General features: G+C 62.5%; 1 protein-coding gene across 4 annotated transcripts in view; it reads left to right on the plus strand.

Annotated features, from left to right (window-relative positions):
- The window catches only part of TTC28 (tetratricopeptide repeat domain 28), a 256,275-nt gene that overhangs the window by 224,940 nt on the left and 7,469 nt on the right, over positions 1-23,866 (plus strand). For 3 of the 4 annotated variants that reach the window (XM_059713310.1, XM_059713312.1, XM_059713314.1), the window contains 12 exons: positions 381-490; positions 675-804; positions 1,027-1,245; positions 4,578-4,743; positions 10,746-10,886; positions 13,329-13,473; positions 19,363-19,542; positions 20,516-21,236; positions 21,681-21,805; positions 22,343-22,574; positions 22,722-22,798; positions 23,747-23,770. In XM_059713310.1, the coding sequence (XP_059569293.1) occupies positions 381-490; positions 675-804; positions 1,027-1,245; positions 4,578-4,743; positions 10,746-10,886; positions 13,329-13,473; positions 19,363-19,542; positions 20,516-21,236; positions 21,681-21,805; positions 22,343-22,574; positions 22,722-22,798; positions 23,747-23,770 (2,270 nt within the window). The remainder of the gene's footprint in view (positions 1-380; positions 491-674; positions 805-1,026; positions 1,246-4,577; positions 4,744-10,745; positions 10,887-13,328; positions 13,474-19,362; positions 19,543-20,515; positions 21,237-21,680; positions 21,806-22,342; positions 22,575-22,721; positions 22,799-23,746; positions 23,771-23,866) is intronic. The other variant, XM_059713311.1, reaches the window with a different exon arrangement.

Here is a 23,866-nt window from a genome sequence, read left to right on the forward strand (position 1 = left end):
GAGGGGATTTCAATTCAGTTGGCAATGGTGGGGGATTAAACGCGGCCCCTCCTGTGGCGGCAGCGGGCACAAGGCCCTGCAGCGCTGCTCCCCGGGGCGCCCCACCTGCCGCTGCGCTGGGGACGGCAGCAGCAGTGCCACCCGAGCCATCTCCAGCCCAGTGGAGACGGAGGATGGCTCGGGTGGCACTGGCCCGATGAGCGCGGCCTGGCTTGTCTGCAGCGCCAGAGCTGTGTGATGGAGGCCCGTGCGCCACGGCCTGTGGCAGGGGGGACACGAGACAGCTGTCTCTGGTGCCCACGTGCTGATGCCTGCCTCCAGCCGCTGCCCCCAGCCCCGCTGCGCTGTTCGGGGTCCCGCTCACTCCGCTTCCCTTCCAGGCCTGAGGCTGGCGGAGCAGCTGGGCCGCAGAGAGGACGAAGCCAAAATCCGCCACGGCCTGGGCCTCTCCCTCTGGGCGAGCGGGAACCTGGAGGAGTCGCAGCACCAGGTAGGCTGTGGCAGGAGGTGCTCTCATCCCCTGCTGCGCGGCAGGGCTTCGCCGCTTCGGGGAGACCGTGCCCCTGGGAGCCGCCAGCCCCTGCCAGGGATGCTGCTCTCAGAGCCCGGCCCAGACGAGAGCACACTGGTGCCACAGGGGCCAAGGGCATCACCCGGTCCCTCTCCCCTCCCAGCTCTACAGGGCGTCCGCGCTGTTTGAGACCATCCGGCACGAGGCGCAGCTGAGCACCGACTACAAGCTGTCGCTCTTCGACCTGCAGACGTCGTCCTACCAGGCCTTGCAGCGGGTCCTCGTCAGCCTGGGTAAGGGGCTCATGGGCACGGGGCTGAGCTCTCTGCTCGCTCTGGGGTTTGACCTCTGCTCCTGAATCCCATCCCTCCCTGTGCCTCAGTTTCCCCACCTGTAACCTGCGGGTGGTTCTTCACAGGGCCCTGTTGGGATAGGGCAATCGCTGCTCTGCTCCCTTCGGGCTGTACAGGGGCTGGGCCCAGCTGCTGTCGCTAACCAGCTGCTCTTCTTCTCAGGCCACCACGATGAAGCCTTGGCCGTGGCAGAGAGAGGGAGGACAAGGGCGTTCGCGGATCTGCTGGTGGAGCGTCAGACGGGGCAGCAGGACTCCGACCCCTATTCTCCAGTGACCATCGAGCAGGTTCTGGAGACGGTGAACGGGCAGAGGGGACTTGTTCTCTACTACTCGCTGGCGGCAGGCTACCTGTACAGCTGGCTGCTGGCCCCCGGGGCAGGTAAGGACCCTCTGCACGCTGGAGCCGGTTAGAGAGCCCTGCAAAGGGAAAAGCCTCGAAATCAGAGCTGAGACGGGAGCCCGCGGCTTTGTACCAGCCGAGACCCTGGGTTACGGGCACCACTGTCTGCTCCCACTGGTGCTGATGGAGTCTTGCCTGTATTTTGCCACCAAATCCTTATTCCTCTGGCTTGGCGATAGCATCACGGTGTCTCTTCTGACTGCTTTTCTCTGCCCTCGCCCCCCACGGCTCAGCTCACTGAGCAGAGACGAAGGCTCAGCTCTCACTGGGAATTAGACTTAATCTTGGTGGGTTTTGTAGGAGCTCAGTTGCAGGGATGAGGAGTGATTGCAGCCTTTGTCACCTGTGTGCAGGGGCTGGCAGCTGTGTGGGGAGCTTCCTTTCATCCTTTATCTAATATTACCACGAGGAGGAAGAGAATAGGATCGTGTGTGTGCGGGATCAAGAGGCAGCCGGGCTCAGGGGACGGGTAATGGGATACACAGCCCCCCGCCTTGACGGCGGTGCATCGAATGCCTGCCTCGGGGCCCAGCTCGTCCCTGCTGTAGCTCCGTCGTTTGTTGTCACTGGGGCTCCTGCAGCGAAGGACGTGGTCTCCGCACAGTAGAGAGTGACAGGCGTCTCCGCTGAGCGCTGTCAGGATGGATGCGCGGGGGGTCTTGGCTCAGTTCTGACGCGTTCTGGGCAGCCTCATCAGAGAGACCCAGGGCGGAGGCGGCACAGCACCGGGGTGCCCCCGCCGCCCTAGAGAGGGTCTCCCTTGTGGGGCTGTGTCTGGGCAGGCTCACACCACAGCACCCGGCGGTACCCGACTCTGGGCGCCAGGTCCATCAGGCTGGTCCCCCTGCTGTGTTGGCTCCATGGCAGGTGGGGGCATGAGCTGGGGCTGGAGCTGCTGCTCGGGCACCGAGAACCCAGGCTCGTTCTCGGTGCTGTTTGCAGAGAGCCCGGACACATCTCTTCGCTGCCCTGGGCTTGTTCGCAGGTAGCTGCTCTCCTGCCTCCTCCAGAGCCTCTTGCTCAGGATCTGGCTGTGCTTTCCCTTGCCCCTTTTATTCATACATTTCCTATTTGTGCTCCTGCTGCCAGACCTGCCCTCCCTGCCAGAGCTGCGGGTCGTGGCCAGGTTTTCGGCCGTCGAGGAGGGAATGGGACTGGAGGGGTCTGATTTGGTGATGCCTCGGGCAGGGTGCCCCTGGAGACACCAACTCTGGCCCCTGAGCCCAGCAGGCAGCTGGCAGCACTCTCTGGGCTCCTCTGCTCTGTCTGTCCTCCCGGTGCCCGGTCGGAGCCCACGTTACGCCTCCTGCCTGTCCTGGTCTCGGTCCCCCTGCACTTCACGTGGCCTCTCCCTGCTTCGGGCAAGGTCCTTGTGCTTATGGACACATCTGCCCCTACGAAGGTTTGTGTCGGGGGTGTGCCTGGCACGCGGGACCAGACCAGCCGGGACCTCTGGCACGCGCAGGATGTGACGGCAAGGAGCCTCGAGACAGAGGGGCATGTCCATGGCTCTGACGTTCGTCTGGGAATAGGAAAGTTTTTAGGTGCTTAGTGTATCTGTTTTTCTACATCCAGTCTGCCTGCATTTCCCACAGGCAGTTTGAAGAGCAGTAATGAGATTCCAAGCGTGCCGGCAGCGAGAGAGAAGCTTTTATGCATAAAAGAGTCCCCGCTTTAATTGCATTTCTGTGCTTTATACTTCCAAAAGCTTTTGGTGCGTGTTCATTGAAGTGGATTCCCAAGAACAGACGGGCGTCCCGGCTTCCTGATACGCCATCTCACTGTCTGATCCTCTGAATCCTCTTCACATGAATGTGGAAACATTTATCACAGAGGAGCAGGGAGGATTAATTTGAAGAGGATCCTTTTTTGCAGGCAGCTGTTGTTCATTATCTAATAAAGCGATGACTATAAATCTTCACAAGTTCTTTCTGGATATAATTTAATAATTGTAACCCTTTGCCATGAAAAGCGAGAGAGACAAAGAGCACTAATTCCGATGGCACCGAACACACTGCAGCACGTGAAGTGAACCCTCCCAAGCAGTCTTCTTTGCCCGGGGTGACGTGTTTTTGGCTAGCCGTGCCTCTTTGATGACTTGTGCTTGAGGTGACTTGACAGCTCAACGCAAAGGGATGTTCCCATCTGGTAACTGGCCTCTCCAGCCGCATACGTTGCAGAACGAGATGCCAGTGGGTTTTCTGCGTTGGAGCCCAACCAGACTGGCAAGCAGGCGTAGATGTTGTCCCTGCGATCCGTAAGGAGGCACCCCTCCGGCAGGGTCTTTGCGGAGAGCAGCCCTGGCCCGTCCAGCTCTGCCAGGAGGCCGTTTTGCCTGAGCTCTGCAGGGAGAGGGCCACGTCACCCACCTCAGCCCCGCTGTCCCTCCCCCAAGTCCTACGTGCATGACAGGGGTTGTCTCGCCTCCTGCCGACTCTGGAGACCTCTCAGCCGGCGACTTCTGTGCCCCGACTCAGCCTCTGCTTCCTTCCCTAGCAGCTACAGATGCAGGCGGGGAGGGCAGTTGGGTGTCCTCACGCCCCTCGCCGCTCCCAGGGCCCTGCCATCCCCTTGCTTGTGTCACCAGAGCAGATGGGTTGTGGGAGCAGCTGTCTCATGGATCGCAGGCCGTGGGGCTGCTGCATGAAGCATCGGGAGGGGCAGGTTGATGGGGGAAGGTTTATTGGCGGTAACGGCTGAATTCCTGTGGCATAGCATGTGCCTGGTCCGACCGCGTCCTTCATTGTTTCCTCACGTGGTTGTCAAGTTCTGGCTGCACTGTTTTAATGTGCATTAATGCACCTCTTCTGTTCTCCCCTAGCACGTTCTTGTGCGTGCGCGTGCATCGAGGATCCTTCATGGTGCCAGCGGTCTCTGCTGCAGTGATAACGGTGTTGTTCACTGTTTGGGCCTCATGTGTCCCATTGATGTGACTCTTAATAGGTGTTGCTTGTGAGCTGCTATTGCAGTATGAATTGCCCCGGTAGAGGCTCGTGAGAAACCTCTGGTTGATAATTTAGATGAGGTTGCTGCAATGGCAGGTGCCTTCTGAATGTCTAGTTAAGCCCTGCTCAGCCTTCTTACCATGAGCCATCGCTGGCAAAGCGCAAAACCAGGTTTTAGGTGCAAAGTCTGCTGTAGCGTGTTGGACGGGCTTTTGGAAAGTCCTCTGGAGACGTGGCGCAGTCCGCTGTGCTCCGGTTCTGTGGGAGGCCCTTGGGACTCGTAACGGTGGCCCGTTTCCCTTGGTGGCTGCTGGCAGCCTGCTCCCTCCCCGTGTTGCTCATCTGGTGCCTCATGTCTCCTTGCAGGGATTCTGAAATTCCATGAGTGCTACCTGGGGGACAGCGCGGCGGAGACCGCCGGGGACTTCCACGAAGCCGGCAGCGTGAACCTCCAAGCAGCCACCAGCTCCGGGCTGGAGATGTACATCTCCAGTGTGCGAGAGGCACTGGGCGTGGACTCCTACTACACCCGGTGAGTTTGGGGTTGCCATGTTAGTTCTCTCTCTCCATTCTGGAAGTCCTTTATCCATCCATGCATCCTGGGGTGAGCTGAGATCTGGGAAGTCTGAAACCTCTGATTGTGCGGGCTAGTTCTGCAAGGACGCCTCTGTAAGGTTGCCTCGCTGTGTATCCTCAGCCGTATGTGCTGCAGGTAATAGCTCTGTGCGTGCAGACGGGCCTCGCACCCTCACGTTAGCGAGCTGGATGTCTCATCACTGCTGTGTGTGAGCAGATGCCATTCAGAGTTACCAGCGTGTCACAGGCCGGCTAGGCGCTGTGAGTGTATCAGCCATTAGGCTGCTGGGTTCGGGATCGAGGAGGCGAGTCGGGAGTGAAGTAGAGGCAAATTTACTTATAGCTTAGCATACAACAGTTAACAGAAAGGCTAATGTGACAAACAGACAGTACAGTAATAAAGAGCTAACAGTGAACGATAACAACAGATAGAGTGACAAAGAGTTCCCACGTGGGGTTGGCAACTTACTGGCAGTCCCTCTATGCCGGGTGCGCGCCAAGTTGTTCCAGCAAAGTCAGGTGTCCCCAATCAACGCTGTCCGAGGAGTCACCGGGAAGATCCCTTGGTCAGGATCCGGTCCTCGCTCACACTGGGAGTCCGGGGTCCAGGCTTGATACAGCAATGGTCCTTCTGTCCCGCCCTTCATGCTGGTCACTTGACATGCGTGTTCCTTTATGCCTTATTTTATGCTAATCTGTTGGCTTTAGAGCCACTCACAATCTTGCCCTATAGCTGTTACCCTATGGTATCAAAAGGTGTTAGAAATGATCATGAAAGGTTACCGCCCAAACTCGGGTTCACCCAGTAAGCAAATTACACCACATTACTTTGAGGTTTGAAGTTAGCATTACCTGCCCAAACTCAACCCTTGGTTTTTTATTCCTTGGATTCCTAGGAATGTGCTAATTATGTTAGGTGGTCAGATCTTGTTACGGCTGACCTTTAAAAAACCTGTTAGATCAGCTAATCTTGTAGTTTGCTTATTTTTGGGGCCCATGATCAGTGCAAACAGTTAGATTCAACACTTTGGTTAAATTGTGACAGACAAATTCCACTTGCAGGTTGCAAACTTGCGAGCTTTGCAGTAGCTAATCTTAACTGCTAAACAATTGCCTGGATGTCTCCAAGAGCATGTATTTATTGCTCATGATAATAACCCCTCTGGTTCTGGCCACCACACCAGCGCCATTCGTTTTCCCTCCACAATCTGCTCGGGAGAGACTTAGTGCATCTTGGGAGAGCGTTAGGGGTCGAGCAGAGCAAAGAACTGGCAGCGAGCAGCCCGTCTCATGAATTTCTGCGAACAGGTCATGCCTTCCTCCCATTGCTTTGTTGCTCAGACGCGTTGCACAAATGTCTTCGCACATTTTTTGCTCCGTGGATTGGTCATGAATATCCAAAATCCAAGCTGTGCTCTCAGTTGAGATGGGCCTGATGAGCCACACCAGATTGTTTTGGTTCCTGGCTGGCTGCGCACACAGGCGCTTCTGGTGTTGGTACTTCTATGTGCGAATGACACGTTGTTTTCTGCAAACACTTCAGTCTGCGGAGCGGCGTCCAGGATGTCTCCGCCCACGCACCTGCTCTGGGACCAGACTGGTCATGTGGGGGGGCTGCTGGAAAGGAGACGGTGGCTCTTTCACGTCTCTTTGAAATACGCTGTGCGGTCGTAGCCGCCTGTGCTCTGAGCAGGTGAGTCGCTGCCCGCCAGCAGAAGAGCAAGTGTGTTTGAGGCCGAGTGGTGCTAGACACCTCCGGCAGGGAGGCAGCGGCTTGCTCGTTTGCCGCGCCTGGATTGCACGTTCTGTTGTGACCTTGGACAGTCGCAGTGGCACCGAGAGCTGTGGGCAACCTGCGTGGTGCCGAGTCCCAAGCGCGGTGCCCCGAAGGCTACACAGTGACCAGAGCAAGGACCGCCATGAGCCCGGCTTGTCGGCCCGGCTCGTGTGTCAGCAGCCCTGTGTGCACAGGATCTGCCCGCAGCACACACCGACTCATTGCAAGCTTGGAAAGCCACGGACTCTGCCCTGACGGAGCCTCCCTGGGCCTGGCCCCCGAGAGCCAGGTGCTGCCGGAGGTGAGGGGGTCATCATCCAGGAGACAGGGCCTCCAAGAAGCTGATTGCTTGGCACAGAGACGAGCTTGCAGCACAGAGCCAAGGAGCAGGCGCTGCTCGGGAGTTTGGGAGCCCCTGGGAGCAAGGTCCCTGCGGGGAGCGGGGGGGTCCTGGGAGGTCATAGAATCACAGAAGTCAGGTCGGAAGGGACCTTGCAGATCTTCAGGTCCGACCCCTGCCTGGGCAGGAGAAAAACTGGGCTCAAGTGACCCCAGCCAGGTAGGCATCAAGCTGCTTCTTAAAGCCCCCCAGGGTAGGAGCCAGCACCACTTCCCTTGGAAGTTGGTCCCAGATCCTAGCTGCCCTGACTGTGAAGTAGTTCCTATGGATGTCTAATCTGAACCTACTCTCCAACAACTTGTGGCCGTTATTCCTTGTTATCCCGGGGGCATGGGGGGAAGCAAGGTCTCCCCCAAACCCTTCTGGTCCCCCCTGGTGAGTTTATAGACGGTCACCAGGTCCCCCCTCTGCCTTCTCTTGTGAAGGCTGAACAGGTTCAGGTCCCGTAGCCTCTCCTCGTAGGGCCTGCCCTGCTGTCCCCCGATCATGCGGGTGGCCTCCTCTGGACCCTCTCCATGCTGGCCACATCCCTCCTGAAGTGCGGCACCCAGACCTGGACGCAGTACTCCAGCTGCGGCCTGACCAGCATCGCATAGAGGGGGAGGATCACCTCCTTGGCCCTGCTCGAGATGCACCTGTGGATGCACAATAGGGTCCGGTTAGCCCTGCCGACCGTGACCTCACATTTTCGGCCCATGTTCATCTTGGAGTCAGTGACGACTCCAAGATCCCTTTCTGCCTCCGTGCTCTCAAGAAGGGAGTTTCCCATCTTATAAGTGTGCTGCTGGTTACTACTGCCCAAGTGCAGCACCCTGCACTCGTCCGTATTGAAACGCATCCTGTTTTTGTTAGCCCACCTCTGCAGCCTATCCAGGTCTTTCTGCAGGGAGGTGCTGGACGCAGGCCCTGAAGCGTGCCGGGAGGGGCTGAGTGGATCCAGGCCCTGGCGAGGGCACCTCCCCACGCTGGCTTGGCCTCTGGTTGTCATGGGCCCGGGAGAAAACATCACCCAAAATGTGCGTGTGGGGGGTGAGTTATAATGTTGGGACATGCAGCCTCCTCTCCGCGCAGAGACGCCAGCACCCTCCTGCCTACACAGGTTTGGGCAACAGCCCTGAGGGCCGCAAGCCAACTCCATGGGGCATCTTGGCACCGCAGCCGTGTCCATAATTGTGCTTAATGAAGGTGACGTGTTTGAAGCGACACAGCCAGGGCTCCTAGGGCTGCCACAGACAGCAGAGGCCTGTTATTAGCCTTTGATGAGCTCACACTAATAACACGATGTGCGACTCCTAATAGGCAGGGAGAGGTGGGACTGGCGCTTAACAGTCACTCGGTTCCAATAAACGTGTTGGCGACACAAAGCTGCTCTCGCTGCCGCACTCGGTAATTGCGCTGCCCTTTGTTCCGGGGCTGCTTTTCCAGCGGGGCGGGATTCCCAGCGCCGGGTACCAAGTCCCTGCCGCCCGCTTGCCCCGCGGGGCGCAATGGCTGGGACTGGCACCTCTCGCTCAGTGCCTGCGCCGCACGTGTCCTCCGCTGGTGCCGCTGTCTGCGGTGTGTGCCCGGCCCCCACGCGGGGAGAGAACAGACGTGCCCAGAGCTCTCTGCCGCTGGAGCACCGCCCTCCTCCCTTGCTTCTTCAGCCGTCTGAGCCCTTCTTCGAGCCAGGGAGCTGCAATCCACCTGCCCGCAGCAGCCGTCTGAGCACAAGTGCAGTCTCCGGGCTGGTGCCTGAGGCCTGGAGGAGCACGTGGGCCCTTGTGAGTGGCAGGGAAAGCCCCGGACGGGGAGCCGTGTCCCAGCAGATCCCGCAGGGACCAGTCTGCAGAGCCGCAGAGACCCGACCTGCCTGTGACAGTGCTTGGCCCCGTGATGACTTCAGCTCAGGTGCTGTCGCCAGGAAAGCTCATAAATGGAGACAGAAATTATAGCCTGGGACTTTCAAGCTCTGCATATTCATGGGCTGCTTGGAAGAGTCTTGGCAGCTGGCTCACAATTTATGAGCAGTTTATGAATGGAAATCTCTTCCCAATAGCCGCTGAGTTTGCATAGTCTGCAGGCCTGGCTGGAGCAACTGGCCTCCAGTCCAACCGGCCAGAAATGTCACCTGGGGAGAGGCTGGCCAGGGCGCTTGCTGCCAGCCAGGGATGGAGCTTGGACAGGGAGGCAGCGGTATTGGGACCATAAGGAAAACCAGATACGGAGTTTCTGTCTTTCGGTGGAAATCCGCCAAGTAAAACCCTGACCTGCTGCTAGAGAAATTACTTGAGGGTCCTTCCATTTCCTTGAGACTTTCCAGCCAGCTTTGTTAGCATTAAAATTATTAAGTTAATCCTGGAAAAGCTAAACAAGTTGGGCAGTCTTCAGCGCATCACCGGCTGAAGACCCCGATGGCTGTAAATCTGGGCAGCAGTAGGCTGTAATACAGATATGCACCGCTTGTGGCCCTTGAGAAGCAGACGGGCAGAGCGCAAGCACGCCGAGAGCCACGTGTGACCCGTGTGGGCTGTGAGCAGGGGGAGGAGGTGAGCCCCAAAAATCGGAGACCAAAGTGTTTGGCTTCCCAACTGCGTTGACTGGTGCAAAGGCAGAAGAGAGAACGGGAGGACAGACAGACTGGCACAACGTACCTAGGTGACAACGGACATTGTGTGCCTACAAGACGGCTGATTGCAGCTGTTCTCTGCCGGGCTGCCCGGGTGTCCTTGGAGGGGAGGGATGTTGGCGGGTCCATGTGGGTCATGTAGCTTTTGAGCTGGGAAAAGGACGCAGGCTTTGAGGCTGAGGCATACTCCCATGCAAAGAATTAGAAAGCTCCACTTGTTCATTGTGAAGAGTTACTGGGACAAGGAGCCCGTGGGTTCCCATCGCATTCGCTGTACCCAGATATTGGTTGCCAGCACCATGCGTGCTCCTTGTTTGCATGGACATGTTCACATCCCACACCCTCATCTGGGGAGCCAGCGTGCCAGCCATCCACCGATCCCGAAAGCCCAAGCATTGCAATGCTGCGCTCTTGTACTTCCTCTGCCGCTTTTGGAGCCTTTCTGGGTCGCGCGCTCCAGCTCTCCGCAGCTGGACAGGCTTCAAACGTGTTTCCTGTTCCCAAGCGAGAGCTGAGATTCGTGGGAGGACGCAAGGCTCCAGATTCTGGAGTTTGGGGGGTACCAGGTATGCTGCGGGGTGGCAGCGCTGAGAGCAAGCTGCTGTCTCCTGCTGCCCTCTTCCCAGGCTGTGTGCATTTTGTACTCCGTCCCTCTCGCCGCCACTCGGAGCAGTGCCCGGTGCGACAGTGTGTCCCGGCGTTGCTGGAAGCTGGCGCTGGAGCTGTCCACCTGGGCTTGGACGGCTTGTTTCTCCCCGGCTGACTGGGCTGATAGGGCACGGCAGGCGGCCCTGGGCAGGTCGTGGGAGAGGCAGGGGACAGCAGGGATGGGAAGGGCTAAGTGAGAGCTGGGGAGGGTGGTTGTCCCCAGGCCCCCAGTGAGACCCCACCGGTCTGAGCCCAGACTTGCGGAGGCTTCGGTCTTGCTGCGTCAGGCTGTGGCTTTGCACCTAGGGCCTGCGGCAGGCGTGAGCGTTGGGATCCAGGATCCATCAGGTGGGCCACACGGGCAAATCCCCTGGAGGGTGCCAAGACGGGAGGGGGTTCTCCTGACACGGGCTCCAGCCGAGGTCCCGTGCTCCCCCTTCTCCCTGCCCGGCCCTGGCGAATGTTTGGCAGGGAGCTGCCCCGTGGCTCTCTCCGGTGACCCCTTTTCCCTGCTGTCCCCTGCAGAGCCTGCGCCAGCAGCGAGACGGAGAGCGAAGCCGGGGACATCATGGACCAGCAGTTCGAGGAGATGAACAACAAGCTGAACTCGGTGACGGACCCCACCGGCTTCCTGAGGATGGTCAGCAGGAACAACCTCGTCAACAGGTGGGAGCGTGGGCCTGCTGCCGGCTCAGCCAGGGATTTCTGGCAGCGCCGCCCAGCCCGGAGGGGAGCCGCGAGCGTGCCTTTCCCATCGCCGTGGCTGGGCCGGGGAGCACTGCCTCCGAGGAGGGGCGGGTGTCGGGGCACCCCTGGGGTGCTGCCCTCCTCACGGAGCAGGGGCCTGGCTTCCCTCCCTCCAACCCCTCTGGTGTGCGCGGCTCCAGGGCAGCCAGTCTGGCAGTCTGGCCCCCGCAGCAGCGAGGCGCGGCTGGGTGCTGGGCACGCTGCTTGTTTGCAGGCTGCAAACGTTTGCTTCCCATTAATTTTAACTATCACACTAATGACCTGGGAATGCATGGTGTCGCCTCCGTAGCACCAGCTGAGCTCAGCCTCTCGCGCCCTGCGCTGATGGCAGCAGGTGTCTGAGCTGGAAGAGCACGGGGTCACCGCGCCCCGATGAAGATGCTGCAGCCTCCGCGTAGCGTCTGAGCATGGGGGGCCGTCCCACTTGTGCCCTACACCCGCTTGCTGCCCCAGGGCCAGCCTGGTGCCCAGAGCACAGGCATGCATGGGGCCCAGCTGGCTGCAGCATCCCGGCAGCCAAGAGGCCCTGACATCCCTCGTTGCAGCCCCTGGAGCCTGAGTGAGGCTGTGGTGCCGGTGCTGGGGAGCGCCGTGCAGCCAGCCCCTCCAAGCAGCTTCAGGCTTGATAAGACAGCGGAGGGGCGTCTGGCTGCTGCGGACGAGGCTGGGGCCTGGGAGGCAGATAAACGCACTGGCCAAGGAGCCCTTATCTCCTTGGTCCGGTGCCAAGCCAGACGCGGCGTGGGGCCGTCTGAGCACAGGCCTTGGGCTGGGTGGTCTGTGGGTCCCGGCAGTCGGGGCAGGCTCTGGAGGCTTGGGGTGCGGCTGTGGGGAGGGGGCTACACTGCTGTCACCACTGCCCCGAGCGAGGGGCCGGCTGGGGTACGCACAGTGCACCCCTGGGCGCACAGGTGCTCTGACTGCCTCAGGGTCATTGTGGGTGCGGCCCGGCCCGGCCGAGCCGAGGGGCTGCTTCCCCGCTCCCACCCCCAGCGCAGCATCCATGCGGGAGACCGGCCCTGGTTTCTGTGGGGCCTCCGGCAAAGCCCGGTGCTCCCACCCGCGGGTCTGTCCCGTGCACACAGGGCATGCAGCAGGCTTGCACCGGGGATGCATCGGGGCTTGTGCAGTCCCCAGACGAGGGCAGATGCAGCAACCCTGAGCCCCCGTCTCCCCCTTCCCTGCAGGGGGGACCAGGTGGGCTCCCCGTATGCAGGGGGGAAGCCCCCAGGGGTAGTCTCGGCTTGGCGCAGCAGGGCCTGGCAGGGCAGAGCTGGGGCGCGGCAGGAGGTGCCAGCGCTCTTAGGCTTGCACAAAGGGACTATTGTCCCCCCTGTGCTGCTCGCTGTCCCTGGCCCATGCGAGGGGCCGGGACATCAGTCTTTGATGTTGCAGCCTCAGATCTGGCCTAATGAAAACCCATCTGTGTGGCGGGCTGGGGCAGCGGGGCTGTGTGGCTTCGGGGCCATCCTTTCAAGATGACGGCGACACTGCTGATTAGAGCGATCGCGCTCCCCAGGGAACGAGGCCTGACGGTTGCGAGAGGCTCGTGAGTGCCATCTGCAGGCACAGCGCTCCTGCCAGGCCTGGCTCCGTCCGTCTGAGCCGCCGCGGGGCATCGAGGCTCAGGCCGTGTCAGCGCCAGCAGTGGGGTCGTCAGCCCCAGGCCTGGCCTGGCCTCTGCACGGCCTGAGCCGGGTGTTGCTCTGTGTCTGTCCGTGTCCAGGGGCCTTCGGAGGTCCCTGCTCCTCCCCAGTCCCAGCAGCCTGGTCCGGACCCCGTGCTGACTGATGGGCCGGCTCCGGGAGCCGTTGGCTGGAGAAGGTGCTGGGCAGAAGCGTTTGGGTGGTTTCGGGCTCTGCATGGGGACCACAGCAGTGAGGACGGCGGCTGACGGGCAGGGGAGGGCAAGGGTGGGAGAAGCAGTGGGTCCGAGGGCACCCTGCAAGCCCCAAGGAAGAGAGAGGACCTCCTGTGGGCTTTACTCCCCTTTACGTCTTAGCCCGCAGCTCCCTTTGGCCTTCTGGAAGCTCAGTCCTGGCCCAAGCGATGCCGGGGGCTGACGGGCCGCTCTCCGTGGCGGCAGGGCGTGGGTGTAAGTGGGGTGCAGCTGACTCCCAGCGCGGGGGACGAGAGCTGCCCCCTCGGCAGCAGCGAGCGTGAGCACGCCTCCCCTGCCGGTGCCCGATGCTGCTGCCTGCTCTTGATGCCACCCCTGCTCAGCGCCACGTGGGACTGAGCAGGAGGATCCGGCCGGGCCGAGATTTGGCTCGTGGGACCCAGCCCCGCCTGCACGGGCGGTCGGAGAGATCCGGCTCTCCCGTGCCTGCAGGTAACCTCTTGCTTGCCTCCTGTCCGCAGGAGCTGTCAGAGCATGACCAGCCTGTTCAGCAGCACCATGTCGCCCGTGAAGGACGGGACGTCCTCCCTGCCCCGGCGCCAGGCCCCTTTCAGCAAGCCCCCGCTGCGGGCGCTCTACGACCTGCTCATCGGGCCCATGGAGGGGGTGAGTACACGCCTGGGGTGGGCAGGGGGAGTCTTGGGCCTGGCACGCAGAGCCGGACCATGCTGTCTCCCCAGCCTGGCACACCTCTGCCCCTGGGCTTCCCACTGGCCAGTAGCAGGGAGGCCTGGGCAGCGGGTCCTGCGCAGAGACCCCAGAAGGTGCTAGGATGGGTCAAGTCCATGCCTGGCTCCATTGCGGGCAGCCCTGGGAGCTCAGGCTCGTGAGGGTGAGGCCCTGCGGCTCCGTGCGAGGCGCTGACCGCTGCGACCGGGGCTCCTCTGAGCTCAGGCTGAGGAACGATCTGCCCAGCGGGTCACTGGGTGGCTCGTGGTCACTGATGGGTCAGCTCCCCGTCCTCCAAAATGTGCATCGGACACGGGGGCAGAGGCTTCCTGCCACAGCTCCTGCCTGCAGCTGGCCTGCACCTCCTGCACCCTTGCCAGGTCTCCAGCCCTTGGCAGCTGTGGCCCCATCCCCTCCCCTCATCCTCCTCCGAGCTCTGCCTCCCGCTGCCCGCGGCTGGCAGCGCCTTCAGCCTCAGCTGCGTCCTTCCTCTAATGAGGTGACAGCACCGCGGGAGCATCCTAACCCGGCACTCACAGAGGGCATTAATAGCCTGGCCTGATTTACACCCTGCGCCGAGGCCAGGGAAACGTGAGTTATGCCCCTGGCACGTGAGCCTCCGGTCCTTTCACTGCTGCCGGCAGCCAGCAGACAGGGGCCGTGAATCACATCCCCGCTCCCCAACACATGGTCTCCGGGCGTCCGAAGGGCATCGGCTGCAGCCCTGGCCCAGAGACGGGGATGACCTGGAGGGGTCGGCGTTGGGGCACTGATGTGCGACAGCACAGGGGCCTCAGCAGCTGAGGACAGTTTTGATGTAGGGTCTTGCCGAGAGGCGCGAGAGGCAGGGAGGGCGAGCTGACGGCTGGTCTCCTCCGGCACAGTGACGCCTGCCAGCTGCGGCCTCAGCAAGGTCTGCGCTGCTGGCCCAGGACACGGCGGCTGTGACGGTGCCCGGCGGGCCTGCGGGGTGGGTCGGGAGATGCCCCACGCACTTGGCCAACGTCTCGGAGGTCAGAGGTTTGACGGCACGCTCAGTCCGGAGACATCTGTGCTAGTGCAAGCAGGAAACCTGTGAAGGCCGGAGAAAAGGCTCCCTTTCCTGCTGGCTGTGCTCAGCTCTGCCCCCTGATGCCAAGCCTGGTGCACAGCTAGGTCCCGGTTCCTCCGTGTGCCGCTGGAGGGCAGTGCCGCACCGCCGAGGCCAGCCGGCTGCGGGGCTCCTAGACGGAGCAGGGAGCTGGGGGGTTCGGCCTTTCAATACAAATAGTGGAAGGAGGAGTCCAGGGCAAAAATCGCAGCCACTTCCAGACTGCGGGGATTAGTCCCGTCACGTCAGGCTCGTAATTATTTGAACAACTGCCTGCCCGGCAGCAGGGCCGCGGCTCCGGGGCCGGGGAAGCGGAGCGGAACGATCCCCCGCCCTGGGCACCGCGTCGCAGCCTGCTGCGATTGGTGCCCAAGGGGAGCGCGCTGCCTCCAAATGCGCCGTCCTCTGCTGTCAGCCTGGCGGCCGCCCCGGACCATCATCTCCAGGAGCCCGCCCTGGTGTCCTGCGCATCGCCCGTCGCCGCGCATCACGTCCGCCCTCCTCATGCCTGGCGGAGGAGAGCGGGCCACGCTGCTGAGGCAGCTGCCTCTGAGAGAGACGTCACGCGTGCCTGGGAAGCGGGTGGCAGGGGCATGCCAGGTCCCCAGGTCACTGTCAGCCGTGTGGTTGGGGCGTCGGAGGGAGTCCCGTCTGCTCAGAGATGCCCTGGGACGTGACTGCGGCAGTGCCAAGCACCACTCGCATGCCCTGCCGCTTCCTAGCCAGCCCGCAGCCCAGGCTGCACCAGGGGATGCCCCTGCTGCCATGCTGGGGGCCTGGGAGAGCTGAGCTAGGTGTGCGCGGGAACACAGACCCTGGTGCTGCAGCTCTAAGGAAGGTCCAGCCCTTGGCAGGTTCAGCGCCCTTGCATCCCCTTCTCCTGTGGGGCAGCCCCGCTGCGTGTCGGGATCTGCTCCCTGGGCACGGCGGAGGGAGGAGGCACCGGGAGCTGTGGGATGGTTGCAGCGGCTGTTGGCTGCCTGCTGTCAGCTGGCAGACACGGGAGTCCTTGCCCTTCTGTCTTGCTCTCTGCCCTCCTCTTGCTGACGAGTCAGGTGCTTGTGCCCTTCCCTAAGGCTGTGTCCAGCACGGAGGGACAGGCCCGACTGGCTGCACCGGGGCTCTGGCCCAGCCCCTGGCAGGGGCAGCGCAGCCTCAGCGCAGACTAGGAGGAGGCAGCCGGCCTCCTGAGAGCCACGGGCTGCCCAGGGCTCTGCACGACCGGCCAGATCTCAAATTATCTGACCCTGGAGCTTGGCTCTTGCCCTGCTCCCCTGGCCAAGGACGGTCTGGAGCAGGGGCTGGGCGGCTGGACGGCCCAGTCCTCTCAAGGGCGGTCGTCGCTGCTGTCATCGCGGCGCTGGCTGCTAGCAAGGTCGGCGGCTCATCAGCACTCCAGCTAGCAGCACAGTTGCCTCCCAGCAAATCATGTCATCGCCAAAGCAGGCGATAACGCGGCCTTTCCTGCCCCTGCAACCGGCTGAGCACCGGCCCAGGGGCCCACGTCCTTGGCTTGCTGCAAGAGCGCAGGCACCCAGGGCCCTGCCATCCAGACCTTGCCCCCCTGCTCTCACCAAGCAGAGGCTTGTGGTTTGGGCGCCCCCTGAAACCAGCTCCGAGACAGGCCCAGGATGTGCAAACGAGCCCAGCAGTTGTGCGCGCCTCCCCGATGTGCACGCAGCCGTCACGCAAAGCAGATGAAACCCCAGGGGTTCTCATGCAGCGCGAGCGTTCGGCCAGGCACATGTCAGGATGGCTCAGACGGCCCCGTGCCGCGGCCCAGGGCTTGGGCTGTGGAGCAGCAAGTCAAAGAGAATACATAAAGAAAACATTTCTGGAAGACAACAGCCCCCCGGCGGGCAGCGCCGGCTTGTCAGCTCGGTCTCTGCAGAGCGGCGAGATGGAGGCGAGGCGGCGCATTGAGCTGCAGAGCACGCAGGCCGGCTCGCCGTGGGCCCCGCGCCGGGGAGACCTCCCTCCAGGAGCCGCTGGTGCTTGTAAACAATATGTCAGGATGGAGCGGACGCTCTTCCCGGGAAGGCCCCCGAGGCAGCCGGGTGTCAGAGCGACTGACCCCGCATCTCTGCCTCTCAGTGGCGCGGCGGGGTGATCTCGGAGCTGCCGGGAGGGCAGGAGAAACAGCGAGAGGCCAGTGACTGTTTTTAACGCCGGCTAAAAGAGAATTTCCTTTTTCTTCAGCGGCTCCATTCCCATTTTGATAGGAAAGGCGGCGTCTTGTTCAGGGTTTCTCTCTGGGAAGCTGCTGCGACCGCCTCTCGTTGGGGTGCGGCGCGGCCTTGGGCAACTTTTGGGACGCAGCGAGGGTGACTTCAGCTCCTCTCCCAGCATCGGTCTCTGCAGCTGCCGGTGGGTCGAGACTGCCGTGGTAGAGTCCTGGGACAGGGCAGGGAGCGGAGGGCCAGGACAGAGGTGAAGACCTGGCACCACCCAGAAAACTCCCCAGATCCTTCTCTGGAGGTGCGCGGCCCCCCGGGCCTTGCTTGAAGAGGTGGCTCCGTACGTGTTCCCAGCGCGGCCAGGTGTCCATGGCTGGCCCCCACCTAACACCTCTGTCCAAACCCGGCGCATTTACTGGCAGGTTCATGCCAGCCACGTCCTGCTTGGGGTGGGGACGGGCACTGCAGGGTGCAGCCCAGGTGGAAGCACTCTCTGAAGCAAGGCGCTTAACAAGGCCAAGGGACAGCATACAACATCCGGCCCAGCGCAGCGTAGCGGACGGGCACCTGCCAGCTTTCTGGGGTTACAGCTGGTGAAACACAGGCACCAATGCTTCAAATCAGCGGCTCCAGTGGGGAGCAGGCAGGCGGGGGAGACGGGCGTGCAGCGCAGAACGCCGCCCCGAGACGACACGGGCAGCGGCATCCTGGCTTGCTGGAGGGGTCGTCCTTGTCCTGTCAGGACCGACGTTGGCTGTGGCTGAAGGCAGTGGCACGGGTGTTGCTCAGGAGAAACTAGAGCCCTGGTCTCCATCCTGCGCTGGAGGCAGCACCCTGAGCACATGGAGCTGGGCAACACCAGAAGGGGGTCAAGTTGGTGGCAAGGACCCAGCAGGGCAGGCAGGAACGCTCCGCCACCAATGGGCCGTCAGGCGACCAGCCCGTGGCACCGGCTGCTCCGACACCTGGGCAGCGACTCTGCGGGTTGGCTGCTCTGGACTGGCCGGATGGAGGCACTGCTTCGATGCTGCCTGTGTCACGCGTGACCGGCAGGCTCCTGTTTTCGGGGGGCGGCGGAGGTGGGTTCCAGCGCGCTCGGAGCAGCCGGACTGGAGAGATGAAGGCGGAGGTCGCATCCCCGTAGTGATGTGGTGCCAGGACTGTGGCACGTGCCCAGCGCTGTTGAACCGGACAACCAGAGATGTATCCCTCGGCAGTTCAAAACCGGTCGCGGCAGATGCTGGGGAAGGTCTGACAGGGTGGATGACTCCGGAGGCACCTGGGTCAATGCTGTCCCGGTACAGCACCCGTGCCCACCACTGTCGGAGGCAGGGCATGGGGAAGGTGGGCTGCTGGTCCGACCCGGTTTGGCGCTGCCGACGTTTGTGCACCATACGTGCCCGCCGGGTCCTGCTGTGCTGGGCAGCAGCCTCCCCGCCCCAAGGTGCTCTGCACGCAGGGCCCTTCGTGACGTGGGGAGACGTGGATGGTAAGCGTGAGCAGAGGGTTGTGTGGCCTCCAGCGCTGCAGGCGTCTGCATGAGGCTTTGGTGAGGGAGGCGATGAACTGATGGGCGCAGGCCACCCAGCCCCTTCCACCGCGTCGTGCGCGGAGCCTGGCCGAGGCACGTGGCAAAGGGCCTGCCTGGCACGTCAGGCAGCGCCTCTGTGCCTGCTGCTTGCTTCCTGGGAGGCAGCTAATTGTCCGGTCCGATCATAAAGTCCTTGGGGTCTGGAGTGGCCTGAGGCAGCTCACGTGGAAGCGAGGCCCGAGGTTGTCTCTGCCTTTCCTCCAGCTGACGGGGTTCCCTCCTTTCTCTGTGGGCAGGCACCAAAAGCAGCACGGTTTAAAAATGCTGCAACCTGATGTTCTCCAGAATCCAGGGATGTTTTGTCCAAATTTCAAATGCAGTCAGAAAACTAGGTTTTCTTCCATCAAACACCTGGTGTGCAAAACGTTCCCGGTTTCAACCGTCCGCCCCGCTGCCCCTCCTTGGCCCTGCCCGCGAGCGCCGGGTCCTTCACTAGCTCCCGCAGCGGGTGCGAAGGCTGCATCCTCTCTCTGGCGGTCTGCGGAGGGGGGCGCAGACAGCATGTGGGCATCGCACGGGAGGGGAAGGGCCAGGCTGGAGCAGGCGTTAGGATGGGACCAGGCCGGCAACTCGCCAAGCGGCCTCCAGCTTCTCATGCCTGCAGGGAAGCGAATCCCCCGCCTGGTGCTTCTGGACAGGGCTCCTCTGCCCAGGAGCAAAGCAGCCCCTCCCGGTCCTAGCGAGCTGCAAGGCGTCAGTCAGCCCCGAGGTGCCAGGACAGGGCTGCTGTGCTCTGCTGGGTCGCGGTCGGGCTGGGACATTGCTGTGGCCGTGGCGGTGTGCAGGGAGTAGGCGAGAAGCAAAGGCTTTATGGTGCAGTCTTTACTATTTATATCGTGGGGCCAGTCAAAAATAACCCACCAAACCCCTGCAGAGCCATGGTTTTGCACGGAGGTTTCCAGGCAGCAGGAAAGGGACGGCGGCGCTGCTGGCGGGGGGCTGAGAGCTGTCGTGTGTTTTCTTCCCAGGGCCTGATGCATTCCAGCGGCCCCGTCGGCCGCCACCGCCACCTGATCCTCGTCCTCGAGGGAGAGCTCTACCTGATCCCCTTTGCCCTCCTCAAGGGCAGTTCGTCCAACGAGTATCTCTATGAGCGCTTTAGCCTCATCGCCGTCCCCTCCATCCGGTCTCTGAACCCCAGCTCCAAGGTACTGCACCGGCCCCCTGCCCCAGCGGAGCAGGGCTCTGTTTGCATCGCACAAAGGAGCCCTGCCCTGCTTTGCCCTGCCTTGTCCCAATTTGCGGCACCCAGGAGGCCCCCGGGGATTGCTGCCTCCCCCCGTTGCATTGGCTGAAGCACCGAGCCCGCAGTCCAGCACCTCCCCGGGGCATGTGCTTAGCCCTGCTGCATGCGCAGAGCAAAAGGGCCTTGCAAAGATGTATCCGAGCTAGCCCTCACCCGAGGAGCTTGTCTGTCCATGCTCTTGGGCTGGCTGGCAGCTTGGACCAGGTCTTCCAGGTCACTACATGTGGGTCCTGCACCCGCTGTGCCAGCAGCATGGAGCTGCCAGTGGTGCCTTCTGCCAAGCCGGCCATGCTCCTGCAGCCATATGGCTGAGGGCAAGTGCAACCCAGGGGTATCTAAACCCCAAGCCTCCAGGTTTGGGCTTGCACGTAGGATGCCTGCCAAATGATTTGGAAACATCTGAAGGTGGGGGTGGAGGATGTTTGCCGGTAGTAGAGCCGTACATGGTTCTTGAATGACTCACGAATTTGGAATTGATTTGGCGGATTTGGCTGGGGACACACAAAATTTTCCTTAAAAAAAAATAAGGCGGGGGAAACGTGCAAGAGGAAGAAAGCCTGGTCTGGGCGTGCAGTGCAGCTCATGTCCAGTGTGACCCTGGATAAGGGACGTCCCTTCTCCCTGGATCTGTGTCCTCACCCCGCTGCATGCACTCCGCACAGTGATTCCCCTGCTGCTCCCGGGAGCCGGCAGGCAAAGCCTCCTGTGGGCTTGGATGGGAGGATCGTGGGGCCGGCAAAGCAGTGGTAGAAAGAAGGAAACTGCCCTGCCGAGACAGCCTCGGGGCCCCTCAAACCCTCACCCTGTGTGCAGACCTGGTGCGGGCCCTGGGCTCGCTGGCGGCTCTGTAAGCCCCGCTGTCTCTGTCTCTCCAGTCCCACCTGCGGAAGAACGCCCCTGCCTACTCCAGCTCCACCTCCATGGCAGCCGTCATCGGCAACCCCAAGCTGCCGGCCACCGTGATGGACAGGTGGCTGTGGGGACCCATGCCGTCCGCGGAGGAGGAGGCCTACATGGTGTCGGAGCTGCTGGGCTGCCAGCCCCTGGTGGGCGCCGCAGCCACCAAGGAGCGGGTCATGAGTGCGCTGTCGCAGGCTGAATGCGTGCACTTCGCCACCCACGTCTCCTGGAAGCTGGCCGCCCTGGTGCTCACCCCCAACGCCGACAGCAACCCGGCCAGCAGCAAGAGCTCCTTCGGCAACCCCTACACCATCCCCGAGTCCCTCCGCGTGCAGGACGACGCCAGCGACGTGGAGAGCATCTCGGACTGCCCGCCCCTGCAGGAGTTCCTGCTCACGGCCGCCGACGTCCTGGACCTGCGGCTGCCCATCAAGCTCGTAGTGCTCGGCTCCTACCAGGAGTCCAACAGCAAGGTCACAGCCGACGGGGTCATCGGTCTGACCAGGGCCTTCCTGGCGGCCGGCGCACAGTGCGTCCTGGTGTCGCTGTGGCCCGTGCCCGTGGCTGCCTCCAAGATGTTTGTGCATGCCTTCTACTCTGCCCTGCTCAACGGCATGAAGGCCAGCGCCGCCCTCGGCGAGGCCATGAAGACCGTGCAGAGCAGCAAGCCCTTCTCCCACCCCTCCAACTGGGCAGGTAGGTGAGGGAGGTGCACTTGGGCCCTGTGCGTGATGTGGGGGCAGCGAGCAGGCAGCTTGTGCGGCGCGGGGCTCGTCTCCGTGTCAGTGCGAGGAGGGAAGCCCGGCAGGAAAGCCCCGCTGGGTCTCCACCCTCAGAGACGCAGCCCTGTACCCCGCGGCGTGCTCTGGCTGACGTGCCTGAGGCAGCGCGGCAGAGCGGACTGCTTCCCACGAGCATGCAGGGCGAGTTCAGGCCATCTCAATTGGGGACGTGTGTTTAATGACGTGCTATACTGTGAAAGGGCCTGAATCTTCCAGGGGTGAGGTGCACAGGAGTGGGGCCTTTTTGCCCTGCCTTGTACCTGGGCTAGGCCCTGCCAGGGTCCATCCCCACCCAGAGGGCAGCGGGCATTGTTTCTGTCCTGGGTGCAAGGAGGGATGTGCTTGCTCTGCCCCACAGGCTTTGTGCTCATCGGGAGCGACGTGAAGCTGAACAGCCCATCCTCACTGATCGGGCAGGCGCTGACGGAGATCCTGCAGCACCCTGAGAGAGCCCGCGACGCGCTGCGTGTCCTGCTGCACCTGGTGAGGCAGAAGCAGCTGCCCCGAAGGCCCCGTAGCCCAGCCCGGGGCAGGGGGGCTGGAGGTGCCACCTAAGGGGACGGGAGCCGGGGGCAAGCAGCAGGACGCAGGGCAGGATACGGTGCCTTCTGCTCTCGCCTTGCTGGCACGGGGGGCAGGAGTCCCTTAGCATCAGTCTCCTGCAGCTGGCACGTTGACAGCTGCTCCCTGGCAGCAAGCCCCAGGCCCAGGAGGCTGCAGACATGGCTCCTCGCTGATCTCCTGGGGCAGACGTGGCCGCCAGCTTGCAGGGGATCCTCCTGGGGCAGTGCCCCCCTCCCAGCCCACGTAGGCTGCTTTCCCAAGACCCCTCTGCCCTGGGGGCTCTGCAGCCCCTGCCCTTGCAGTGCAGCCGTGGGCCAGGCATGAGCAGACTCTCATTCCTGGGGCCTGGCCCCTTCTTCCCTGCTGACATCGCCCTGCCTGGCCCTCGATCCGGGGGGCACGGGAGCAGCAGGAAACCTCCAGCAGATCCGACTAACGCTGCCTTTTCCCCCGGAGGTGGAGAAGTCGCTGCAGCGAATCCAGAACGGGCAGCACAACTCCATGTACACCTCCCAGCAGAGCGTGGAGAACAAAGTGGGGGGCATCCCGGGCTGGCAGGCGCTGCTCACGGCCGTGGGCTTTCGGCTGGACCCCCCTGCCAGCGGCCTCCCCGCCGCCGTGTTCTTCCCCACCGCGGACCCCGGGGAGCGACTGCAGCAGTGCAGCACCACCATCCAGTCCCTCCTAGGTAAGGAGCTGGCCGGCGGGGCTCGGCCAGCACGTGGGCCCTGCACCCAGCGTTGGTGGAGGGGGAGGAGAGGCAGATCGTGCCCCTGGGGAGCTCTTGGGGGCGAGAGGCTGAGGTCAGCAGCCGGCCTGTTCTCCTTCTGCCCAGGTTTGCCTAACCCTGCACTTCAGGCACTTTGTAAGCTGATCACTGCATCGGAAACTGGAGAGCAGCTCATCAACCGGGTGAGTCGAGCTCATCAGCCTCTTCCAGGCGCTTCCCCCCAGCTGCCTCGGGGAACACACAGCCCCTTTCCCCCCCGACTCGGTCTGCCCAGTGCCGCTCTGCCTTCCCCTCCCGTCCGTCTGCTGCCCTTGCCTAGTGGCTCTGCTCTCTGTCCTGGTGACCCCAGCCTGGCTGGCTGGTGCCTGCCGCCCAGCAGCTGCTTCTGCCGCTTCTGTCCCGTGCTGATCTGCCCCAGCTGGGGCAGGAACACCTGGCAGCTGGCATGGGGGTCTCTGCCGCTGGAGTGGGGGCATGCAGTGCAGTGCTGTCCTCTGCTCAGCCAGTGCCCTGGGTTTGCCTGTGCAGGGGCTGAGATGATCGAGAGCCCGCTGGCCAGCACTGCTCCTTTCCCTGCTCTGCCTTCTTCCTTGGAAGCCTCTGGGCGCTGCTGGGGTCCCCCTCGCTTCCAAAGGACACGAGGGCTGGAAGGGGCCCAGGGACATCGCCTAGTCCAGCCCCTCACCAGGCAGGGAAAGGGCGGCGCAGGCACTCCCATGCTGCCTGGCATTGAAAGGGCTCCCGACTGTCTGAGCCCATCCTCCATGGAGGAGCACCCCGGGCAAGGGCAGTTTGCTGGGGACTGCTGGACACACATTGAGTGTCGGTGCCACGGGAAGCACAGGGAGCTGCGTGTATCCAGACCTGAGTCCCTGCCTGGGCAGCACTGGTGCATCCCTGTGGGAGCTTCCAGGTGCCTCTTCCCCGCGTGCCTGGTGTCTGCTGGCTCAGCCTGACCCCTGTCGCGTCTCCTGCTCTGCGCGCTGCGGCCGGCTGGCGGGCCTGAGGCCTGAGATGTTGCTGTCCTGCAATGCTCCCTGTCCCAGGCCGTCACAGCACAGACTAACCTGTGTTCTTTCTTTCTTCTTTCTCTCTTCCCCTCTCCCTTTCTTGCTCTCTGCTGCATGAAGGCTGTTAAAAATATGGTGGGAATGGTGAGTACCACACGTGGCAGGGCAAGGCAGGGCAGGCTGCACCTCTGCAGGCTGCCCCCAAATTGTGGCGCACGTCGCCTCTCATGTGCCACTGGC

This window comes from Alligator mississippiensis, chromosome 10, assembly GCF_030867095.1.
Source record: "Alligator mississippiensis isolate rAllMis1 chromosome 10, rAllMis1, whole genome shotgun sequence".
NCBI classification, from domain to species: domain Eukaryota; kingdom Metazoa; phylum Chordata; order Crocodylia; family Alligatoridae; genus Alligator; species Alligator mississippiensis.